The 19580-nt window shown below is 41.9% G+C and overlaps 1 protein-coding gene across 1 annotated transcript in view; it reads right to left on the reverse strand.

Annotated features, from left to right (window-relative positions):
• LOC114562449 (storkhead-box protein 2) overlaps positions 1-19580 on the reverse strand; it is a 72679-nt gene that overhangs the window by 18202 nt on the left and 34897 nt on the right. The window contains exon 2 of the mRNA XM_028588823.1: positions 1330-1482. Coding sequence (XP_028444624.1) covers positions 1330-1482 — 153 coding nt within the window. The remainder of the gene's footprint in view (positions 1-1329; positions 1483-19580) is intronic.

Consider the following 19580-nt stretch of genomic DNA (forward strand, 5'->3'; position numbering starts at 1 on the left):
CCAGGGGAAGACAAATTAGCTTCTGGTTATCAAGTAACCCCACCTCCTTTGCTTCAGGGGCAGAATTGACCTCTTCTCTCCTTTTCTCTTTCTTTGAGAGCTCCCTTAAAGAGCCAAATATAACCGTAGAACCATTTGTTAGAAATGGTTAATTCCATGACATAAGTTTCTCAGGCAGCAGCAGCGTTGGATACCAAAACGCCTAAACAACCGGTATCTAACAGACCGAATAGCAATGCGGATTTTCGGTGCCTCATTTCTTGACAATTTTTTTCGACGTTTTTGACACCTTTTTTTCACAGTTTGTTTTTGCTTTTTCCAGCGTTTTCAATTGTTAAATTTTTCTTATTTTACTTTGCTTATTTCTACGTCCCATATTTTCTGATATAAAACAAAAGTTTAAAATTTGACCCGAAGTCAACACAAGGGTTACAGTAAATGCCTGTGCTGCTCTCTGGTACTCAGAAACGGTAATTAGAGGCAACAGAAGCATCACTCTATGTTACGCTAGTTAACACTACACCTGGCAGCAGGTAACGTTATCCTACTGTTAGCTAGTGGCTGCCTTAATCACGGTTAAAATGCTGAAAGCTAAACAGCTAAACGTGTGGCTGTGTTTTAGGATTCCAACACCGGCGGGACGTACAACAGTTTGCAGCTAAAGACACAGACTAGCTGCACAATGGCCACTGCTGTTGTCAGGGAGAGTTACAGACTGGACTTAATGGTGCGCTCACTTGCAACTTGTAAGCCTTGTGGTGCATTCCTTGTTATTGTAAAATACCATTTTGCCATCTACTGGTTCTTTTTGTCCTTTAACAACAATTTACTGGTCACATAAGTTATTGTTACATTTTAAATAACTCACGAAAATTTAACCATATTGCCGTTCAATGTCGTTTTGTGGTCTTCTTTTTCTTTTTTCTTTTGACTCTTTTTTTTAAGTATCGGTTCAGGCACCGTTTAGGCAGCGGCACTGTAGTAAAAGTATTTTTACCATCGGTATCGAAAAACAAAACAAAAAAACCCAATCCTAAATGTAACTAGTAACTACAGCGGTCACATAGCTGTGTGGTGTTGTATAAGGTGCAATATTTCTCTCTAAAATATAGTCAAGTATTCTCCCAAAATAAAAATACAACCCAACAGAAAAGATACAGTAGGTAATCGAAATGTGAGTCCTTGTATCCTATATTAAAATATTAGTAGGCAATATATATAATTTGATTACAATATTTATCAAAAATGAACCTATAACTGTGCAGCAGTAGACAGAGCCTGATGGATGGTGTTAGCTGTTGACTGATGTTGGTGTGGAGCTGGTATTACCTGGAAAACATGTCTGCAGGTGTTCAGTTAGGGCCTCCTGAGTGACAGGCTTGTGGGCGGAGTTCATAGCAGAGATAGCCAATAGCAATACCTCTCCCAAAGGGATGAACTGGGATTGGCTGATGGGGGACATACTGATTGGCGACACATCACCTGTGAAAAGACAGAAATCAGTTTCTTTTAGTGATACTGGTTAAAGATCTGCTGTATGAAACCATGAAAATAAAATCCCTGGCTGTCGGGCTGGGGACCTTATTTCATGTCATTCCTCATCTCTCTCTTCCTTCATTCCCTGCCATCTCTCTACTCTTGGCTATCCAATAAATGCATTCAATGGCTAAAACCAAAATGCATGCTATCTTTTTTACTGCCAAGACATTTGAACATAAATATGAACATTTTAAACCCTGCCTGAAGTTAAGACACAGTATGTAACGAGAAAGACATGTGTGAAGCCAAAATAGGATTTGACCTTAAATCTGCTGTTTTTCTATAGCTTTCATGAAAAGACCAAAAAGGCACTAAGGCCAAAATACGCCACCGCCACATGGCAGCCACCCCACCAATGCATTAAACCTGCATTCTTTGTAATGGCCAGCAGTCCACTGGTTGCAAAATAGAGTCCGGATCAGGCCAAATTTTTCTGCCCGAGGCCGGCCCGCGCCCGGCAGACCCGTGACCAAACCCGGCCCGAGCCCGACAGGCATTAATAAATTTGTGTCCGAGCCCGACACAGTTAAAATCAAATTTTTTCTCATACTACTGACACACTTAGGCTACGTTTTTGTGTGGAAAGCCTGCTTTTATTAAGCAACTGTAGGAAGGCATTCGGAAATGTCAACAGATGAGGCATCAGCGCACACAGGGCAACAAGCGCACGTTAAGCTGTTAAAATGTTCAATGTATTAACCTTTCCTGCTTACTTTGCTTCCTGCCGTGATCAGAAAACCAAGGGAGACTCGTTACCTCCAGGGCTGACGTTATAACATGAATAACGCCGAGGTTAAAATCCTGTTTCTGGTGAGCAAATGAATGAACCTGGCTTTCAGTCTGGGGTTTATTTCGGACACCGCACACACTGTGTAGCTCTTTCTCTATCTCTCTTCTGCCCACTTTACACACACACAGACACACAAACACACACGCACACACACACGCACACACACACGCACACACACACACACACACACACACGCACTGAGCTCTCTTAAAGGAGCCGCAGCCCAATTTTACACCAAATGCCTTATCACGCTGATGTGACCGAGCCCGACCCTAACCCGACCACAAACAAAGATTTTAAATATCTGTCCGAACCCGGCCGGCCCGTCGGGTACTGTTGGGACCCGTCGGGCTCGGTTCGGGTATCCATGCCTTATTGCAAAATAAAGTCAGACTGTATAAAAGTTAATGACAAAATAATCAGTCAGTGAAAAGGACGATGTTTGTGATGATTCTGACAATGTCCTCCATGCAGCTTAATTGTAAAGTCCAACAGTTATAAACTGCACTAAACAACCGCCACACAGGCCCATCCAGCTCTACAACATCTGAAGTTTAACAGAGGGAAAAAAACAGTTGCTTCAAGCTGGTAAGATATCTGAAGATTGGTTTAGATCTACAAAGATAACTAGGGATGCAGCGATCTTCCTTTTCCAAGCCCTGATACCGATACCAATACCTGAGCTTTGGAGTACCAATCCGATACCAGTGTTTAATTAAAAAGCTGCATGCCTCACTGTTTGGAAGTGACTGGGATTAATCTTTTATGTTTAAAGCCACAACAGGCTTGATTTAAACACTGCTTTCTTAAATCACCAAAAATGTAAAAGTGAATCCCCAAATTAAAGAATAGCAATACATATCAGATCTTGGTTAATATTGCCTATTTTTGTGGAATAAACAAACCAAAGGTTAAAACTGGGTGCATTTCAAAGACCCAGAGATTGGTGGTTATACCATGGTAACTTCTACATTCTTGTTCACAGAACCTGATACACAAGGTTTTGGTTCGCCTGCCAAGGTCAGCAAAAATACCAAAAGATTCGGTAGCAAAACATTTTGATTTTGATGAATATACAGAGACAGATTAAAGAGACAGACCAGACAAACCAGACTGAAGAAAGATGAGGACAAAGCACAGCTGCAGAGACTCTGCTAGGAACACTGACTACCACCCTGCCACCTCCATACACTGACTGCACACAGCTGCAGGCCTCAACATGGAAAGTAATCATAGGACAAACCCAAAACACACAGGGAGGGGGATGGGGGTGAGAAGCATGTGTGTTCTAAAGAACAGCTGAGTGAGAGGCCATTTCCTGTTGGCTCTCATGGTGTTTCTACACTAAAGGCTGATTTATGCTTCTGCGTCGAATCGACGCCGTACCCCTGCAGACCCCTCTGCGTCGCCGCGAAGCCCTCTCCGAGCCCTCCGACGTGCACCTCCATAAATGTGTAACTTTGTGTCGAGGCGACACAGACCGCAAGGACTGTGATTGGTCAACTCGTCCTGTGTGTTGACAGTCGGTGTTTCAAGCAGCCTACTGTGGGGACTAGCAACATGCTGGTTCACTGACATAAGCTTTGCAAATTATCTCAGACATATTTTGGTTACAATGACGGGGTTATCCGTTTGTAAAGTGTCTATAGGTCAGTAACTTTTTGAAATTAGCACTTCGCCAGCAAGCAGTACTTTGTGGGCAGTTGTGTAACCTCAGACTTATCACCCCCTAGGCATTATGGCGGTGAAATGCACCGCAATGCAAAGCAAGCCCGACGCAGATCTCCAAACGGGTCACGACGCCGTAGGAGCGACGCCATAGCTAGGGTGTGAAGTTGACACAGAAGCATAAAACTGCCTTAAAAGGGGCCAGTATGCTCCATCAGAACTGACTGTCGGATGGTCGAATAGCTTCGGTACCTCCCTCCCCTCACACCTTTCCAGCGTCAGATTGGGGAGCTGTCCGACCATTCCTGTAACTTTTCGCAACCAACGATCCGACATTCACGACCACCTCGCGCCTTGATTGGTCAGATGGGTGGAGGTGAGAAAGAAACTTTGGGTTTGAACTCCTCTCTTTAGCGCTCTTTTTCATTCTTGACACAACAATTTCTGTCACTTTTCAAATGACCACTGATTGCAACACTAGGATTGTCTTCCAGGAGAGATTTGTCACATAACATTTCCCCCTTCTCTATGATGGCCGGCTTTTCACCCCACCTTCCAGTGTGGCCATTCAGGACAGCTAAAAACACTAGATTTCTAACGTGATCGGACAACACATTGTACCAACTAGTTCTAATCGAGTATGCCCCGGCCCTAATACTGCCCTCTGTGATATGTTTTCTGTCCCATTAGCTCCCTCCATCTGAAAATGTTTGAATGTAGTCAAATGAGGTTTAACTGAAATGAACAACAGCTTGTTGACAAATCTTTTGGTCAAATGTACTGATGGCTCGTTACTTATGATAGTAGCTAGAGCTGCAGCTCTTCAAGACCAACGGAGGTGTAGGGCTGGGTACTGAATTCAATGCTTGTCAGGCACCGACCGAATTGCCTCTAAAGTATTGAGTATCGAAAAATGCCTCGTCATTCAATACCCAATTTCAATACCAAAGGAGTAAATCTTATCAGAGTCAGTGAGCCAATAAGCAGGCAGCATGCTTCTACCAAGATCTAATAATGATATTACCCCTACTGCTATTATTACTAATGATTCTACACTACTAGAGTTATTACAACTACACCTGCAGTGCCGGTACCACTGCTGTTACAAAGCAGCTTGATTGGTTGGGGTTAGGCATTGACCTCGAATGGTTAAGGTTAAGATAGCCGATTGGTCAGGGGATAGAACCTGAACAATTCGGGTTACGCTACCTTGATTAAGCATGGACGCTTGGCTAATAGTAGCGTGTGAATGCTATTGAAGAGCGGGTCTTGCCTAAAAGTTGCGTGGGTTCCATAATAACGCGTTATTACTACATTAGCTTCTAATATTAGTATTACTGCTGCATCCTCTACTGACATTTGTACAACTGCTAACACTGCTACTACCCTGCTACAAACAAGACTACTCCCGCCTACTACTTCTTCCACTAGTATACTAGCCGAGCTAACATAGCTGGTACTACTAATAATACTACAAATAGTATTATTACATCTGCTACAGCTATCCTAAATACTACTGCTGCTGTTTAAGGATAATTCTGCTTTATTCCAACTTGGGTATTTACAACTAAGGTTTATTTGTAGTGATGTCCATTACTTGTATCAGCAAAAACAACAACAGTCCTCACCAAGTTAATTACTGAGATCTGGGAACACGGTGATTAAAAGATTTCAGACAGGTCAAGAAATAATCAGGTCAGGGTGCCTGGGTAGCTCACCTGGTAGAGCAGGCACCCATATATAGAGGTGTACTCCTCGACGCACTGGGCCACAGGTTTGACCCTTTGCTGCATGTCATTCCCCCTCTCTCTCCCCTTTCATGTCTTCAGCTGTCCTATATAAATGCCTAAAATGCCCAAAAGATAATCTAAAAAAAGAATAATCAGTCAGACAAGTAGAGCTAAACTCAGCAATGAAAGGGGTACTTCAGCGATTAAGGACTGTGCCTCCATAAAATATGTTGACCTCAGAGAGACCACTTTAAAAACAGAATGCACCACGTTGAGGCAGCAGAGATAGCCTGACATTCAGTCCCTCATATGCTCAAATGCTGGAGGACAATTATGCCCAGTCATCAATCACTTATTAGTAGTGATCCCATTATACTAGCGGTGTAACGATACACAGAAGTCACGGTTCGGTTCATACCCTTGTTTAGGAGTTATGCTTCGGTGTGAGTTTGGCACAGCGAAAAAAAAAAAACATAAGGATACGTTTCTTTTCATTTATTCAGAAAAGACAGTAGCAAGTATCAAAGACAGACAAAATCCTCTTGCTGGGGACTGAGATTATAAAAATAAGGAACTTTTCTGTATTACACTGTACGAACACTGAACATTTTCCCTAACGGCAATATGTCTAGCCTATAAATCCAAACGGCATCTCTTATGCTATGAAACTGAAAATACAAAATAAAATACAAAATAAACTTGTACCTTAGGAGGACAGTTTCAATTAGTTTCACCCCGTCTATATTTAAATATTTAAAGCCTCCAAACATGTATCTATTGCACTGTATCAAGCTGTAAAATGTAAACTATGAACAAACACTCTCCTGTCTTATACACAACTCTCTCTCCATTGCTGTTATAATGACCAGGAACCCAAACATCATGTCTAACTTTTAATTTGTCCAATACTTTATGAACAAATAGCTGCAAAACTAACAACATTCCCATCAGCCTCAGCTTTACTTCAGGGTTCGGTGTTAATTTGGCACGAATATCAATTTAGCCTAGTTGTGCACCAAACCAAAAAAGACTGTAAACTGTTTTTCCAACTGTAATTACGCGACACTCAAAGCAGAATGTTTAGGCTGTGAAACAGGTTGCTGAGAGTTGGCTGTGTGGTGGCTGCTTCTAAAAATGTAAGCTTTGTTTGGGTTGATTTGCTAAAATCTATAAGAAACTTTTTTTGCTGACTTTTGTAGGACTCTGTGGACAAAAATTCTCCGAAAGTCGTATAAAAGCGACAAAAACGTTGAAAAAAGCAACAATGTCAGAAAAAGCAACAGATTTTTTTAAAAGCGACAAAAAACTTTGGAGAAAGACACAAAAAAGTTGAAAGAGGCAACAAAAAATGTCAAAATGCAGAAATGTAAAAAAAAAGAAATAATAATAGCGACATGCAATAATACAGTCAAAGATATTGGACTTTTTCAATGAAATAAAAGCATGTTAATAAACTATACATGTCTGGCCATTAAAGGACAATTCTGGCATAAAATGAACCTAAGGGATAATAACAGATGTGTACCCACTCGATCGTTCTCTGGGACATGTTTTCATGCTAATCGAATGGGTTTGTAGCTTGAAACAAGCTAGCACGGACCGCTGATTAGCTTACAACAAGGGCTGCAACAACGAATCGATAAAATCGATAAAATTCGATTACTAAAAAAGTTGGCAACGAATTTAATTATCGATTCGTTGTGTCGCGCAACTATTAGGCAACCTAGTCGCGGAGATAAAAAAAAAAAATTGAGTTGAGCGCAGAGCGGAGCAGCGCAGAGCGGAGCAGCGCAGAGCGGAGCAGCGCAGAGCGGAGCAGCGCAGAGCGGAGCAGCGCGGAGCGAAAGAAGAAAAAAAGAGCAGAGCGGGGGTAGAGGAAATACAGAGAGAGACCGGAGAGACCCGTAACGTTGATCTGAAACACAAGGCGGGGGCAGAGAAATCAGTACGACCTAAGTCATCCAAGGTGTGGGAGCATTTCACACTAAATAAATCAAAAACGTGTTAATTGCAAGATAAACAAAAGCGACACGGCATGGCATGGGCGCACCACGGTGATGAGTCAGCACCTAAAATGTTTGAGTCGTTGATGAGGAGGAACGAAGTTCAACAGCAGGGTAAAGTCACTACACTATCCTACTTCTGTTCCGTTCTGAAGTGAGGAACGTACCGTCCCTCCAGTAGCTCTTCTGGTGCTGCTGTTTACTCGTTATCCAGCTGACTAGCATGACAAGCTAGCGTTAGCTCGGTAATAACAGTAATAAAGCAGGGGTGGTATAGTTTGCAAGACTAAAGACTTTTTATAAAAAAGGTTTTATTCACTCGCCTTTTTTGGCCCATTAATTTTTCAATCTGTTGTCATGTATATATTATGTGCTTTGTCCCATATCAGTTATTGTTGACAAATATAATAGTGTGTGGTGTATAAACGAACTTAACTTGCACTTACTACAATGATGGTAATAATTTAATGAATGTGTGTGTGTGTGTGTGTGTGTGTGTGTGTGTGTGTGTGTGTGTTTGTGTGTGTCTGTCCGTCTGTCTGTCTGTGTGTCTTGTCTGTATCTGCTATTTGGGTTACTTACCTTTACACAACTATTAACTAAAACAAGTATGTATGTATTGAGTTGATGTAAATTAATGCTTTTTTTTTATCCAATTCATCGATTAATTGAAAAAATAATTGACAGATTAATCGATTATTAAAATAATCGTTAGTTGCAGCCCAACTTACAACGCTAGTATTCGATAAGATAGATTATAAAGACAGTCACGTTCTCGTATGCAGGCGGCCGCCGTCTTGGGAGCTACTGTCTTTCTAAACTATCTTTTTAATAAACTGTCTGTACGCTTACAAAGTTCTCAATGCTTCGGTTAACATTTAGGGACCCTCATTATGCTACTGTTGAAGTGTGGTGATATTTTGAGCCTTTTTAGTGGTATAAATAGCGATTTGTTTTTAATTCCCTATGTGCCCCGAATACTAGCGTTGTAAGCTAATCAGCGGTCTGCGCTAGCTTGTTTCAAGCTACAAACCCTTTTCATTAGCATGAAAACACTTTCCAGAGAACGGTCGAGTGGGTACACATCTGTTATTATCCCTTAGGTTCATTTTGCGCTGGAATTGTCCTTTAATGTGATTCTCATGTTCCAGTTTGGCCCTTGAGTTTGACACTCCTGCATTAAAACAGCGTAGCAACATGTCGACAGGTAGAAGTTGGACAGTACGTGTGTGTACGACTGGTTTATTTAAGACACAAATAAGAGAACAGAAGAGTTATTAAACTGTATATTACTACAGCTTTCAAAACTGTTGATGCACGGAGCAGCCATGTTGGATATCAAGTGCGGCTTTGCTCTGGGTGCTGTGAGGTTGTCCCGACTTTCCGAGTCAGCAATCCTACTTCCGAATTCGAAAATTACGACTTCCGACTACAAATGGAACACACCATGTATAGCCTACAGAGGAAACTGGAGGTGAGCGAACCTTTGTCAAACAAAGTTAACATCATCGACATCATCTTCGGTAGCGGACGTCAGTTGCAAAAATCAAATATGTTTTAAAAAGTCGATCTGCAGCGACTGGATATAAAGACTTAAGATCAGGATCTACATGTCACTCGCTTTATTATTTTATCTGCCGACTGTCAACGCCAACGGAGCCAGACTGGAACAGACCTGTGTGGAGTAAAAGAAGTACTGAAAATGAGACAGAAGTGTACGGGTACTTTTTTTTAAATTTAGTCTTTTTGCAGGTCATTTCTAACCAGCATTTGCACAGAATTTATGGATGTGCCTGAGCTGAGATAGCACTGATCATATCATCAGGGTTAAGGGTCTCAGATATGACAGTTCCTCCAGAACTAGTCAGGATGTTGCCATACCTTTTATTTAAGTCTGCAAATTCATCCCAATCTTTTATTCAGCTTGTTTTGTTAATATTAAGTATTATGCATCACACATGTGGGATTACTTAAGCTTTGCAGAACTCTTCAGTTAATAAAGCAGCTCACATGGTAGTTCCTCCCAAGGGAGGAATCAGGACATTATAATACTGTTTTCACTGGCTGAGTACTCCTTACTAAGGAAACTGAATGTATCTTGTTGAGTAAAATCTGTGGAGTGTCCCCTCAACTTAACGAAATAAGACACAAGTAGTGTAAAAAAGAATAAAAGATACCCTAAAACCTATTGAACAACCACCACAACTACCACCACCGATAACAGTACTGCCGTAATTGCTTGCTGTAGTTGGGGCTTACGACATTCTATTGCTTTTTACCATCACTACTAATTCAATTCTGCTCTTACTGCTGGTGAAGAATGCCCAGACCGACCAAAGTCACATAGCAGGCAGCTAACTCACACACATAGAGACAGAACATAGTACGTCATGGCAAACACATGGCATCAGTATGGAGTGAAAGCATCAACTGTTTGAGTTTTACTGTCGGTTTTCCGAATCTGCACCGACAAGTAGTATTTCTGATCAAGTCTTGGCAATGAAATCACAGAGTTTGAGGTAAAGAAGAGCCATTTTGTAGCAGCAGCCACTATAGCTTACAGCACTGCTCACTCCATTACTACTACACTGTCCAAAAAACCAGAGAGAGAGAGAGAGAGTCAGGAGAGGAGGAAGAGAAAATGATACGTAGGGAGAGAGAGATTAGGAGAGAAAAAACTGTGATGCAGAGGGAAGGATGAAAGAGGGGAGCAGCTGTGTGAAGCAGAGTGGTGAGAGAATAAAAAGAGAGAGTGAGTGTGTGTGATAGATAATAGAGGGAGCATGAAGGAACATTGATCGTCCATGTCTCTCTCACTGCAGTGGTAGTAAACAATCAGCCAGCCTCCTTTGTCCACAGCACTAAACCACACCCCCTCCTTTTGTCATGCACTCCCTCCCTCACTCTCTCACCCTCCATTCCGCTCTCCCTCCATTTCTTTTGCCTTCTATAAACCTCCATTATCTCCCTCTCCTACAGTATGTCGCATCTATGTCTCTATCACTCATCTCCTTCTCTGTCTCTGTCTCTCTCTCTCTCTCTCTGTAGAGCTGTGACGCTATGCTGCTAATGCTAACTAGCAGCAGCTGCTAACAGGCTAGCTAATGAAACAGTGATACAGACAGACAGACAGATAGTGTGACAGGCAGATTCAAACCTTGGCTGATAGTAATCCACTCCTTTAGTAAAAAAAAATAATCCAGTTAAAAAGCCTAGAATAGCTTCTGATGGTAGCGCAGCTCACTCTCTCTTGCTCTCTTTTCCTCTCTCCCTCACACACACTAGCTCATCCTCCTCTCTCACACACACATATTCTGCTCCTCCCCCTCCCCTCTCTCTCTCACACACACACACACACACACACACACACACACACACAGGCGTCGTCCTCCTCTGTTCTCACGCACGCGCGCACACACACACACACACACACACACACACACACACACACACACACACACACACACACACACACACACACACACACACACACACACTCTCTCTCAGCCCCCCCCCTTCACTCTTTTCCCACTCACACACACAAATGAGCATTCAGTCAAGGGCTTCCCACAATCCCTTGCGCCACACAAAGACAAGGGGGTGTGACCAATCACACACTGCCTCACTCTGCACCCGTGCTCCCCCTCCCTCACTGTGTGATGCCCACCGACATACAAGCTTGTGGGCGGGCTGCCAAGAGGGTTTCCATGACAACGCATCCCCAGTTGCTCTTTGTTGCTATCATTTGTACTTTCTCACACACACACACACACACACACACACACACACACACACACACACACACACACACACACACACACACACACACACACACACACACACACACACACACACAGTCCTTTCCCTTTTAAGATCTCTGTAGCAGGTCTCTGCTCTGCTACATACATCTCTGCTACACTGTATATGCACACATACTGCAGCTGGGTTCTGGTGTGACCCAGTTAGAACACTAAAGCTGGATGTAGGACACACACACACACACACACACACACACACACACACACACACACACACACACACACACAGAAACATAAACGAACACAAACAACCAACAGAACATTCCAGAACTAGCGAATGATTGCTTATTTAAATATAGCATTGGAGTTACAGTATAACAGTTTATCATCATTGTAAAGAAGTTCCTTATATTTATTCCTTATAATATATATATATATAAACAATGGAGAGTACTTGGACAGCAACCACTAAGCTTTATGCAAATAATTGCGTGATGACACCACCTACTGTATATGCACATGACGTCATTTGCACCTAATAGTGCGTTCAATTGACCTCGGAACTCGGAAGCCGAAGCTGGGAATGATGTCACACCTGAGTTGAAAGCGTTTACAAGTCGGATTTTCATTGTTTTCATCAGCTCTAGCCAGGTTAGCAATTGTTAGCAATGCCAGTCGATAACAATGCATTACGCCGTTTTTGTGCATACAGCGTAACAACATTGTCCACAGATAGAATATTGACAGCGCTGCGTGTACGACTGATTTAGTAAGACACGAATAACACAGAAGTGCTAATAACTGTACTTTACTACAGCTTTCACAACTGTTGATGATGATTGAGCAGCCATGTTGGATTCTTAGCTCGGGGTACTCGGTGGTTGCCCGAGTTCCGAGCTTGGAAATCCGAGGTCACGGGCGTGTTTCCGATGTATCCATGGCTTTGACCAAAATCACAAACTTCGTCATGACTAGACTGAATGAAACTGATATTGCACTATTCTTTCCCTTCTCTTTTGTAGATTTTTTGGAAAATTGTAAATTCTATTGTTACACTGTACACTAACAGTATTTTTTATATTCTTACAGTCATTTCTTAAAGGTATAGTGGAGGATTTTCCCCGAATTTTAGAAAAGAACCGCCCTCTGTACTTTTTGAAAAAATGCACATGCGCAACACTGCCTGCTCCCGAGAGGGAACGCCTATTAAACGTGTGCACGAGAGTGCACTGTTTACAAGTTGCTGTCGGCATTGCTGATACAAGCCTACTTTCCAAAAGAAGATTTGCACTTTTTCACAAATTGAGATGTTTACCGTGTGTGCGCGGTGCGTGACTTGTACCAGGGCTAGCATCGCTAATCATAACTTACATCAACTTTTACTAGCAGTGATTTTAAATGGATTTCTCCAAATATAGGGTGACCAGACGTCCCGGTTTGACCGGGACAGTCCCGATTTGACCGGGACAGTCCCGATTTTTAATTGCTTGTCCCGAGTCCCGACAAAAGCCTGTCGGGACGCTAAAATGTCCCGGTTTACACCAGGAGCGGCATCAGCCGATTTTGCCGTGTCTTCAGCCCCGAATGTTTTGAGTGTAGTCCCGAATGTAACTTTGTCCATTTATTTTTCCGAGGCGAATAGAACGGGTAGCTACGTGTGGGGTCCGACCATGCTGTAATCGTAGCCAAATCAGTCTAATACAGTGATGCCATCAACACAAAGTTTAGGAGCGCAATACTAATGATTTAGTTTGAAGTTCCCGTGACGTGACGTTTCCAGTCTACGGTTCAGACTCAAACACACAGAGCTCTGAAGCAGACCTGTGGGTCTCTTAGTGTCCACTCTCTCTGTAAAATGCAGCGCAGCTTCAGGTTCATGGATGCGCTCAGCTGTGGCCATGCTGCGGCAGATGTGTTGCGTTTGTGCTCCGTGTATTCTTTAGTTTCGGGTTTCCACCTCCGACGTAGAGCAGCGTACAGCCACTTCCATAGCTAAACTATTTGTCTCATTCAGAGACCAGAGACCCAAACGGGGCTCTGTGTCTGTCAGAAGGTCTGAGATCTACCGTATCAGCAGAGCAATCACGTAATGCACAGCAGACTATGGTGCAGGTATAGATAATTTTCTGAAATATAGCTTGTGACTTTATTCTTGTAATAGCCTATTATCACTTTATTTTTCTCAAAATATCACGACTCCTCCAAATCACAGAGAACACTACTGTGTTTATATACTTTGAATGTGCACAACGTTTTGGACAAGAGCAGTAAATCTTGCTCAAACATCTGAAATATTACAGTCCAGGGGTTTATTAATAAATTAAAATGAATGAATGTATCATTGAGGTGAATAATTGTCATATGCACATTAAGGAGGTTACTTAACCAACAAAAGACGCAAAACAGGAGGTAAGAGTAAATGATGCCTATAGGCTACATGTGTGCTGACTCAGATATAATTAGAAAAGTCTATCCAAAGGAGAATAAATATTTGAAAGCAATACAGAATGCCTGACAGCCTTACTGCAATATATTCCATTATGTTTTTATTTTTGGATTGTAATCTGTTTCTCTTTAAATAAAGATATATGCAGCATACACTGATTCAGAAAAAGGTAGAAATAGGTGCATAAAAATTCACCAGAATGCAGGAAATTAAGTGTTTAATGCTCAACATTTTCAATAAATCATTTTAATTACTTTGCTGTTATTGGAATAAATAACACTTAAAAAAATATTTTTTAGAAAAAATCTCAACATAAATCTCACACTAAACTGAAAAAAGCTGTTACTGCAATTTTGTTAATTTCACAGGAAAAAACACTTATTATTAGACGAGGAGCCTAGGATCAAAATTATGAAGTTACTGTCTGTGTCTGTGTCTCAACAGGGCTGGCACATGTTCACGTTAAAAAGCGTGTGCGTGCACAAACACACTACGGTCACGCGCAAAGTGTCCCGGTTTTAGCTCCAGGAAATCTGGTCACTCTATCCAAATAGCATGCCAAACTTTACCTGTGGTGTAGAAACTTCACGACTGAGGCATAAGTGGGAAGCCCAACCTGTGCTTTTAGCGCACGCCAGCGTGTGAAATATTCTCCCAAAAGCTTCAATGCTTCAATGAATGGCTGAAACCGTAGCTCAAGCTCACCACACACATATACACCTGAAAGCTAGGGACGTGCACGTACGACGGCCTTACGTAAACATATCACCAGAATGATTGACAACTAGGAGGACCAATAGTCTTGATGATCCACCCGGAAAAAGAAAATCCTCCACTATACCTTTAATATGTTAAGTGAGTGTTGTACTTTGAGAGAAAAGATTACCGGAGTCAAATTCCTTGTTTGTTTACGCAAACCTGGCCAATAAAGCGGATTCTGATTCTGGGTTTATCGGGGCAAGTAAAACGCCACGTCGGGCAAGTGAATATAACAACCCGCTTGCCCATTCGGGCGTTATCGTATCATAATTATTTCATTTGAATGTGCCGTTGAGCTGGCGCTTGATGCTTTTGACGTTTTCTTCGACATTAGTTTAGACTTTGCTTTCAACGTTTTACTTTTTTGTTAACATTTTTGACGCTTTAAAGTTTAAAAAATTTTTCCGATAGTTTTAGACGTTGTTTTACAAGGCTTTTTTTTTCCCTCGTTCTTTTCGAACTTTTTTCCTATGTTTTTCCTCGAAGAAAAAAAAAAAAAAATTGTATAGGGGCCAGTAAAAATTTACTTTGGTCAAGTAGAATTTATTTTTTTAACTTGCCCAACCGGACAAGTGAAGAAAACCCTTAGTGTTGAACCCTGCTGATCTGATCCCAAGTGGACAGTTCTAAATACAGGTGTGAATGCACGCCCTGAGGCATTGGGGATGCATTGAAATCCGATCACTCAAGACCACATTCGGAGGTGGTTTAGGCCACATGTGACCACATTCTTACAGCACTGTGTACGGGCATGTATTCTGAGCCATTAAGGACCGCCTACTCAGCTGTGAGCGGAACTGCGTACTCATTCAAAGTAATTCTCAAGTCACAGAACCCACTAGGAGTGAATCCTGTGTTTTGGACGTTATTACCATACTGACGGTGCGGTGTCAGTGTGCCTACTCTTATATCCCCGCCATACAATAACTTTATTTTTAGTTTCATAAAACGTCCCAGAATTTACCAATGAGTAGGATATTACTTACAAACATTCCTCTGCTTTTACATCAACGTCTGCTGCTATTTAAAACCCTGCGAGCCTTGGTGGGGGTCAAAGAAGCGGCTGTAAAACAGTGGAGCAGTTTAATTTCCTATAAATTCTTCACAATAAAAGTCCCCCATTATTTTGTCATGTTTGTAATATTATGAAGCGGCAAAATAAGGAAATGTTGGGTCTTCATCAGCAGTAACTTAGCAAGACATGAAACAGCAAAATAAAGCAGACATTGTAACTATACTTCTTGGAAGATCAGACAGAAGCTACAAAACATACTGAGAGCTGAACACACAGACTTTTAAAAATGTCTCTCTCTCCTACACAGGTCCCTACCTGCATATAGAGTGGTGAAGTGAGATCCGATCACAAGTGGTCACTCAGGACATATTTGCAGACACATTATACTGCCAGGTGGGAACACAAGGACCTAGAGCTGTCCACTTGGTTCTACAGGTGGAAACAGGGTTACGGAGAGCAAAATCACTTGATCACGCAGCAGAATTGATCATTGCAAACTGTGTTGATGATGAACATAAACTGTGTTCTTTAGTCCTAAAAATGATACAAATAATATAAAAAACTGTCAGTTTGGGATTTTAGGAACGCATATTTGAATGATATCGATACATTACTTGGGCTAAAAACAAACCAAAAAAAACTTTTCTCGGCCATTTCCCGGGATTCCCGAAATATGGGCTGTCTATTTCCCGGGATCTGATTCATCTCATTTTCTGGAAAAATATTAAACCCTAGTCCTGACAGAACTTTTTACACCAGGCAATACCTTTTGCTAGACCCTGCATGTGTTGATGACACAGAAAAAAAGTCACACCCACAAAGCATGGGGCTGACTGATCACATGGGAATTACCTAGACTGTGGTGAGAAACAAACACACACACACACACACACACACACACACACACACACACACACACACATACATATATATATATATACAGTGAGGAAAATAAGTATTTGAACACCCTGCTATTCTGCAAGTTCTCCCACTTAGAAATCATGGAGGGGTCTGAAATTGTCATCGTAGGTGCATGTCCACTGTGAGAGACATAATCTAAAAAAAAATCCAGAAATCACAATGTTTGATTTTTTAACTATTTATTTGTATGATACAGCTGCAAATAAGTATTTGAACACCTGAGAAAATCAATGTTAATATTTGGTACAGTAGCCTTTGTTTGCAAGTACAGAAGTCACGTCAGTCACAAAATCAACGTTTCCTGTAGTTTTTCACCAGGTTTGCACACACTGCAGGAGGGATTTTGGCCCACTCCACACACAGATCTTCTCTAGATCAGTCAGGTTTCTGGGCTGTCGCTGAGAAACACGGAGTTTGAGCTCCCTCCAAAGATTCTCTATTGGGTTTAGGTCTGGAGACTGGCTAGGCCACGCCAGAACCTTGATATGCTTCTTACAGAGCCACTCCTTGGTTATCCTGGCTGTGTGCTTCGGCTCATTGTCATGTTGGAAGACCCAGCCTCGACCCATCTTCAATGCTCTAACTGAGGGAAGGAGGTTGTTCCCCAAAATCTCGCAATACATGGCCCCGGTCATCCTCTCCTTAATACAGTGCAGTCGCCCTGTCCCATGTGCAGAGAAACACCCCCAAAGCATGATGCTACCACCCCCATGCTTCACAGTAGGGATGGTGTTCTTGGGATGGTACTCATCATTCTTCTTCCTCCAAACACGGTTAGTGGAATTATGACCAAAAAAGTTCTATTTTGGTCTCATCTGACCACATGACTTTCTCCCATGACTCCTCTGGATCATCCAAATGGTCATTGGCAAACTTAAGACAGGCCTTGACATGTGCTGGTTTAAGCAGGGGAACCTTCCGTGCCATGCATGATTTCAAACCATGACGTCTTAGTGTATTACCAACAGTAACCTTGGAAACGGTGGTCCCAGCTCTTTTCAGGTCATTGACCAGCTCCTCCCGTGTAGTTCTGGGCTGATTTCTCACCTTTCTTAGGATCATTGAGACCCCACGAGGTGAGATCTTGCATGGAGCCCCAGTCCGACGGAGATTGACAGTCATGTTTAGCTTCTTCCATTTTCTAATGATTGCTCCAGCAGTGGACCTTTATTCACCAAGCTGCTTGGCAATTTTCCCGTAGCACTTTCCAGCCTTGTGGAGGTGTACAATTTTGTCTCTAGTGTCTTTGGACAGCTCTTTGGTCTTGGCCATGTTAGTAGTTGGATTCTTACTGATTGTATGGGGTGGACAGGTGTCTTTATGCAGCTAACAACCTCAAACAGGTGCATCTAATTTAGGATAATAAATGGAGGGGAGGTGGACATTTTAAAGGCAGACTAACAGGTCTTTGAGGGTCAGAATTCTAGCTGATAGACAGGTGTTCAAATACTTATTTGCAGCTGTATCATACAAATAAATAGTAAAAAAATCATATATTGTGATTTCTGGATTTTTATTTTTAGATTATGTCTCTCACAGTTGACATGCACCTACGATGACAATTTCAGACCCCTCCATGATTTCCAAGTGGGAGAACTTGCAAAATAGCAGGGTGTTCAAATACTCATTTTCCTCACTGTATATATAAAACTTTGTCCAGAGCCAGGCTAGCAATTTCCCCCTGCATGCAGTCTTTCTGCTAAACTAGGCTAACATCTTGACTCCAGCTCTGTATCTAACACAGACATGAGGAGCTGAACATCTCACTCAACATTAGTGGTGTATAGAGTGTTATTAGAAGGCAGACAGACAGTCAGACATGTCTGTGGTAATAGGAGAGTGATTAGCATGTGAAAAGACAGCTCTGCGAATCAGGCTGGTTGGGGCTTGTTGAACCGGGTGGACTGCAGGGGTTAAAGAGTTGAAAAGAAAGAAAGAAAGAGGTCAAATGAGGGTAGGAGGGACTCCCCCCTTTTTTTCAGGGGCCCCTGATTGGCACCTCCCACAACTCCCATATCATGCTACAACAAGCAGCCAGCACAAGCGTTCTAATCCACTAACATGTACAAAACAGTACAGCAAGGGAGCAAGTCAGCACTGTCAATGGGTAATTAATGCTGCCTTGCCATGTGAATGTTGAAAATGCAACTTGTGAATTTATTTTGGTCGGATTAAGAGATGCCGCCTCTCCCATGACAGGGTTGTTCCTGCATAGAGGAATTTTTGGCGCCCCCCAAAGAGGTTTTAGCCAGCCTAAATGTGTTTAAGAGCAATTTACCAAACATGAGCGCTAATCTCAGTTTTATCTCCAGAATCAGGCTGCGTTAGTATCTCCTGGTGATTTATTTAAATATTAATATAATTTTTTTTAAACCAGTTTTGTTAATTGGGGTTTTATTTACTCAAACATAATAAACATTTTGTGTATCAAATTGTCAGAAATAACAGGAAAATGCATCGTTTTCTATCAAATAATGTAACAGACTCTGTCATGCATAGTTGTCCCCTCCCCCTCGCCCAAGGCCCATTCTGAGCCAGGAAAAACCCTTTCATAAGGACAGCACATTGGTGATTCAGCATAGAAATTGGTATTTACAACGGCTTTGACAAGACTTGAAGGCCACTTAAACAGTGCATTCAAAAGATGGCGAGGCAATTCTACAAACTCAAATATTTATTTCATTTAGAGAGGTTTTCAATAAGACAGTAAAGCGTTAATTAGGTCCTGAGAGTTGTATTTACCTCTTGAGCACAACAAACCACAGTTATTGGTTTCCTGCATTATACAACACTAAACTTCCATCATTAGCATGTAGCTTCCTAGCTAACTAGCTGTTGTTAAAAATGGAGACGGGAAGGTTGGGCTGGGAATCACAGTAGTTTACAAAGACAGATTATATTTGGAAGAGAGTTAAAAAAAAATATTCTACAGCCAAGCTAGGGGCTCTGCT

This window comes from Perca flavescens, chromosome 10 (assembly GCF_004354835.1).
Source record: "Perca flavescens isolate YP-PL-M2 chromosome 10, PFLA_1.0, whole genome shotgun sequence".
Taxonomy (NCBI): domain Eukaryota; kingdom Metazoa; phylum Chordata; class Actinopteri; order Perciformes; family Percidae; genus Perca; species Perca flavescens.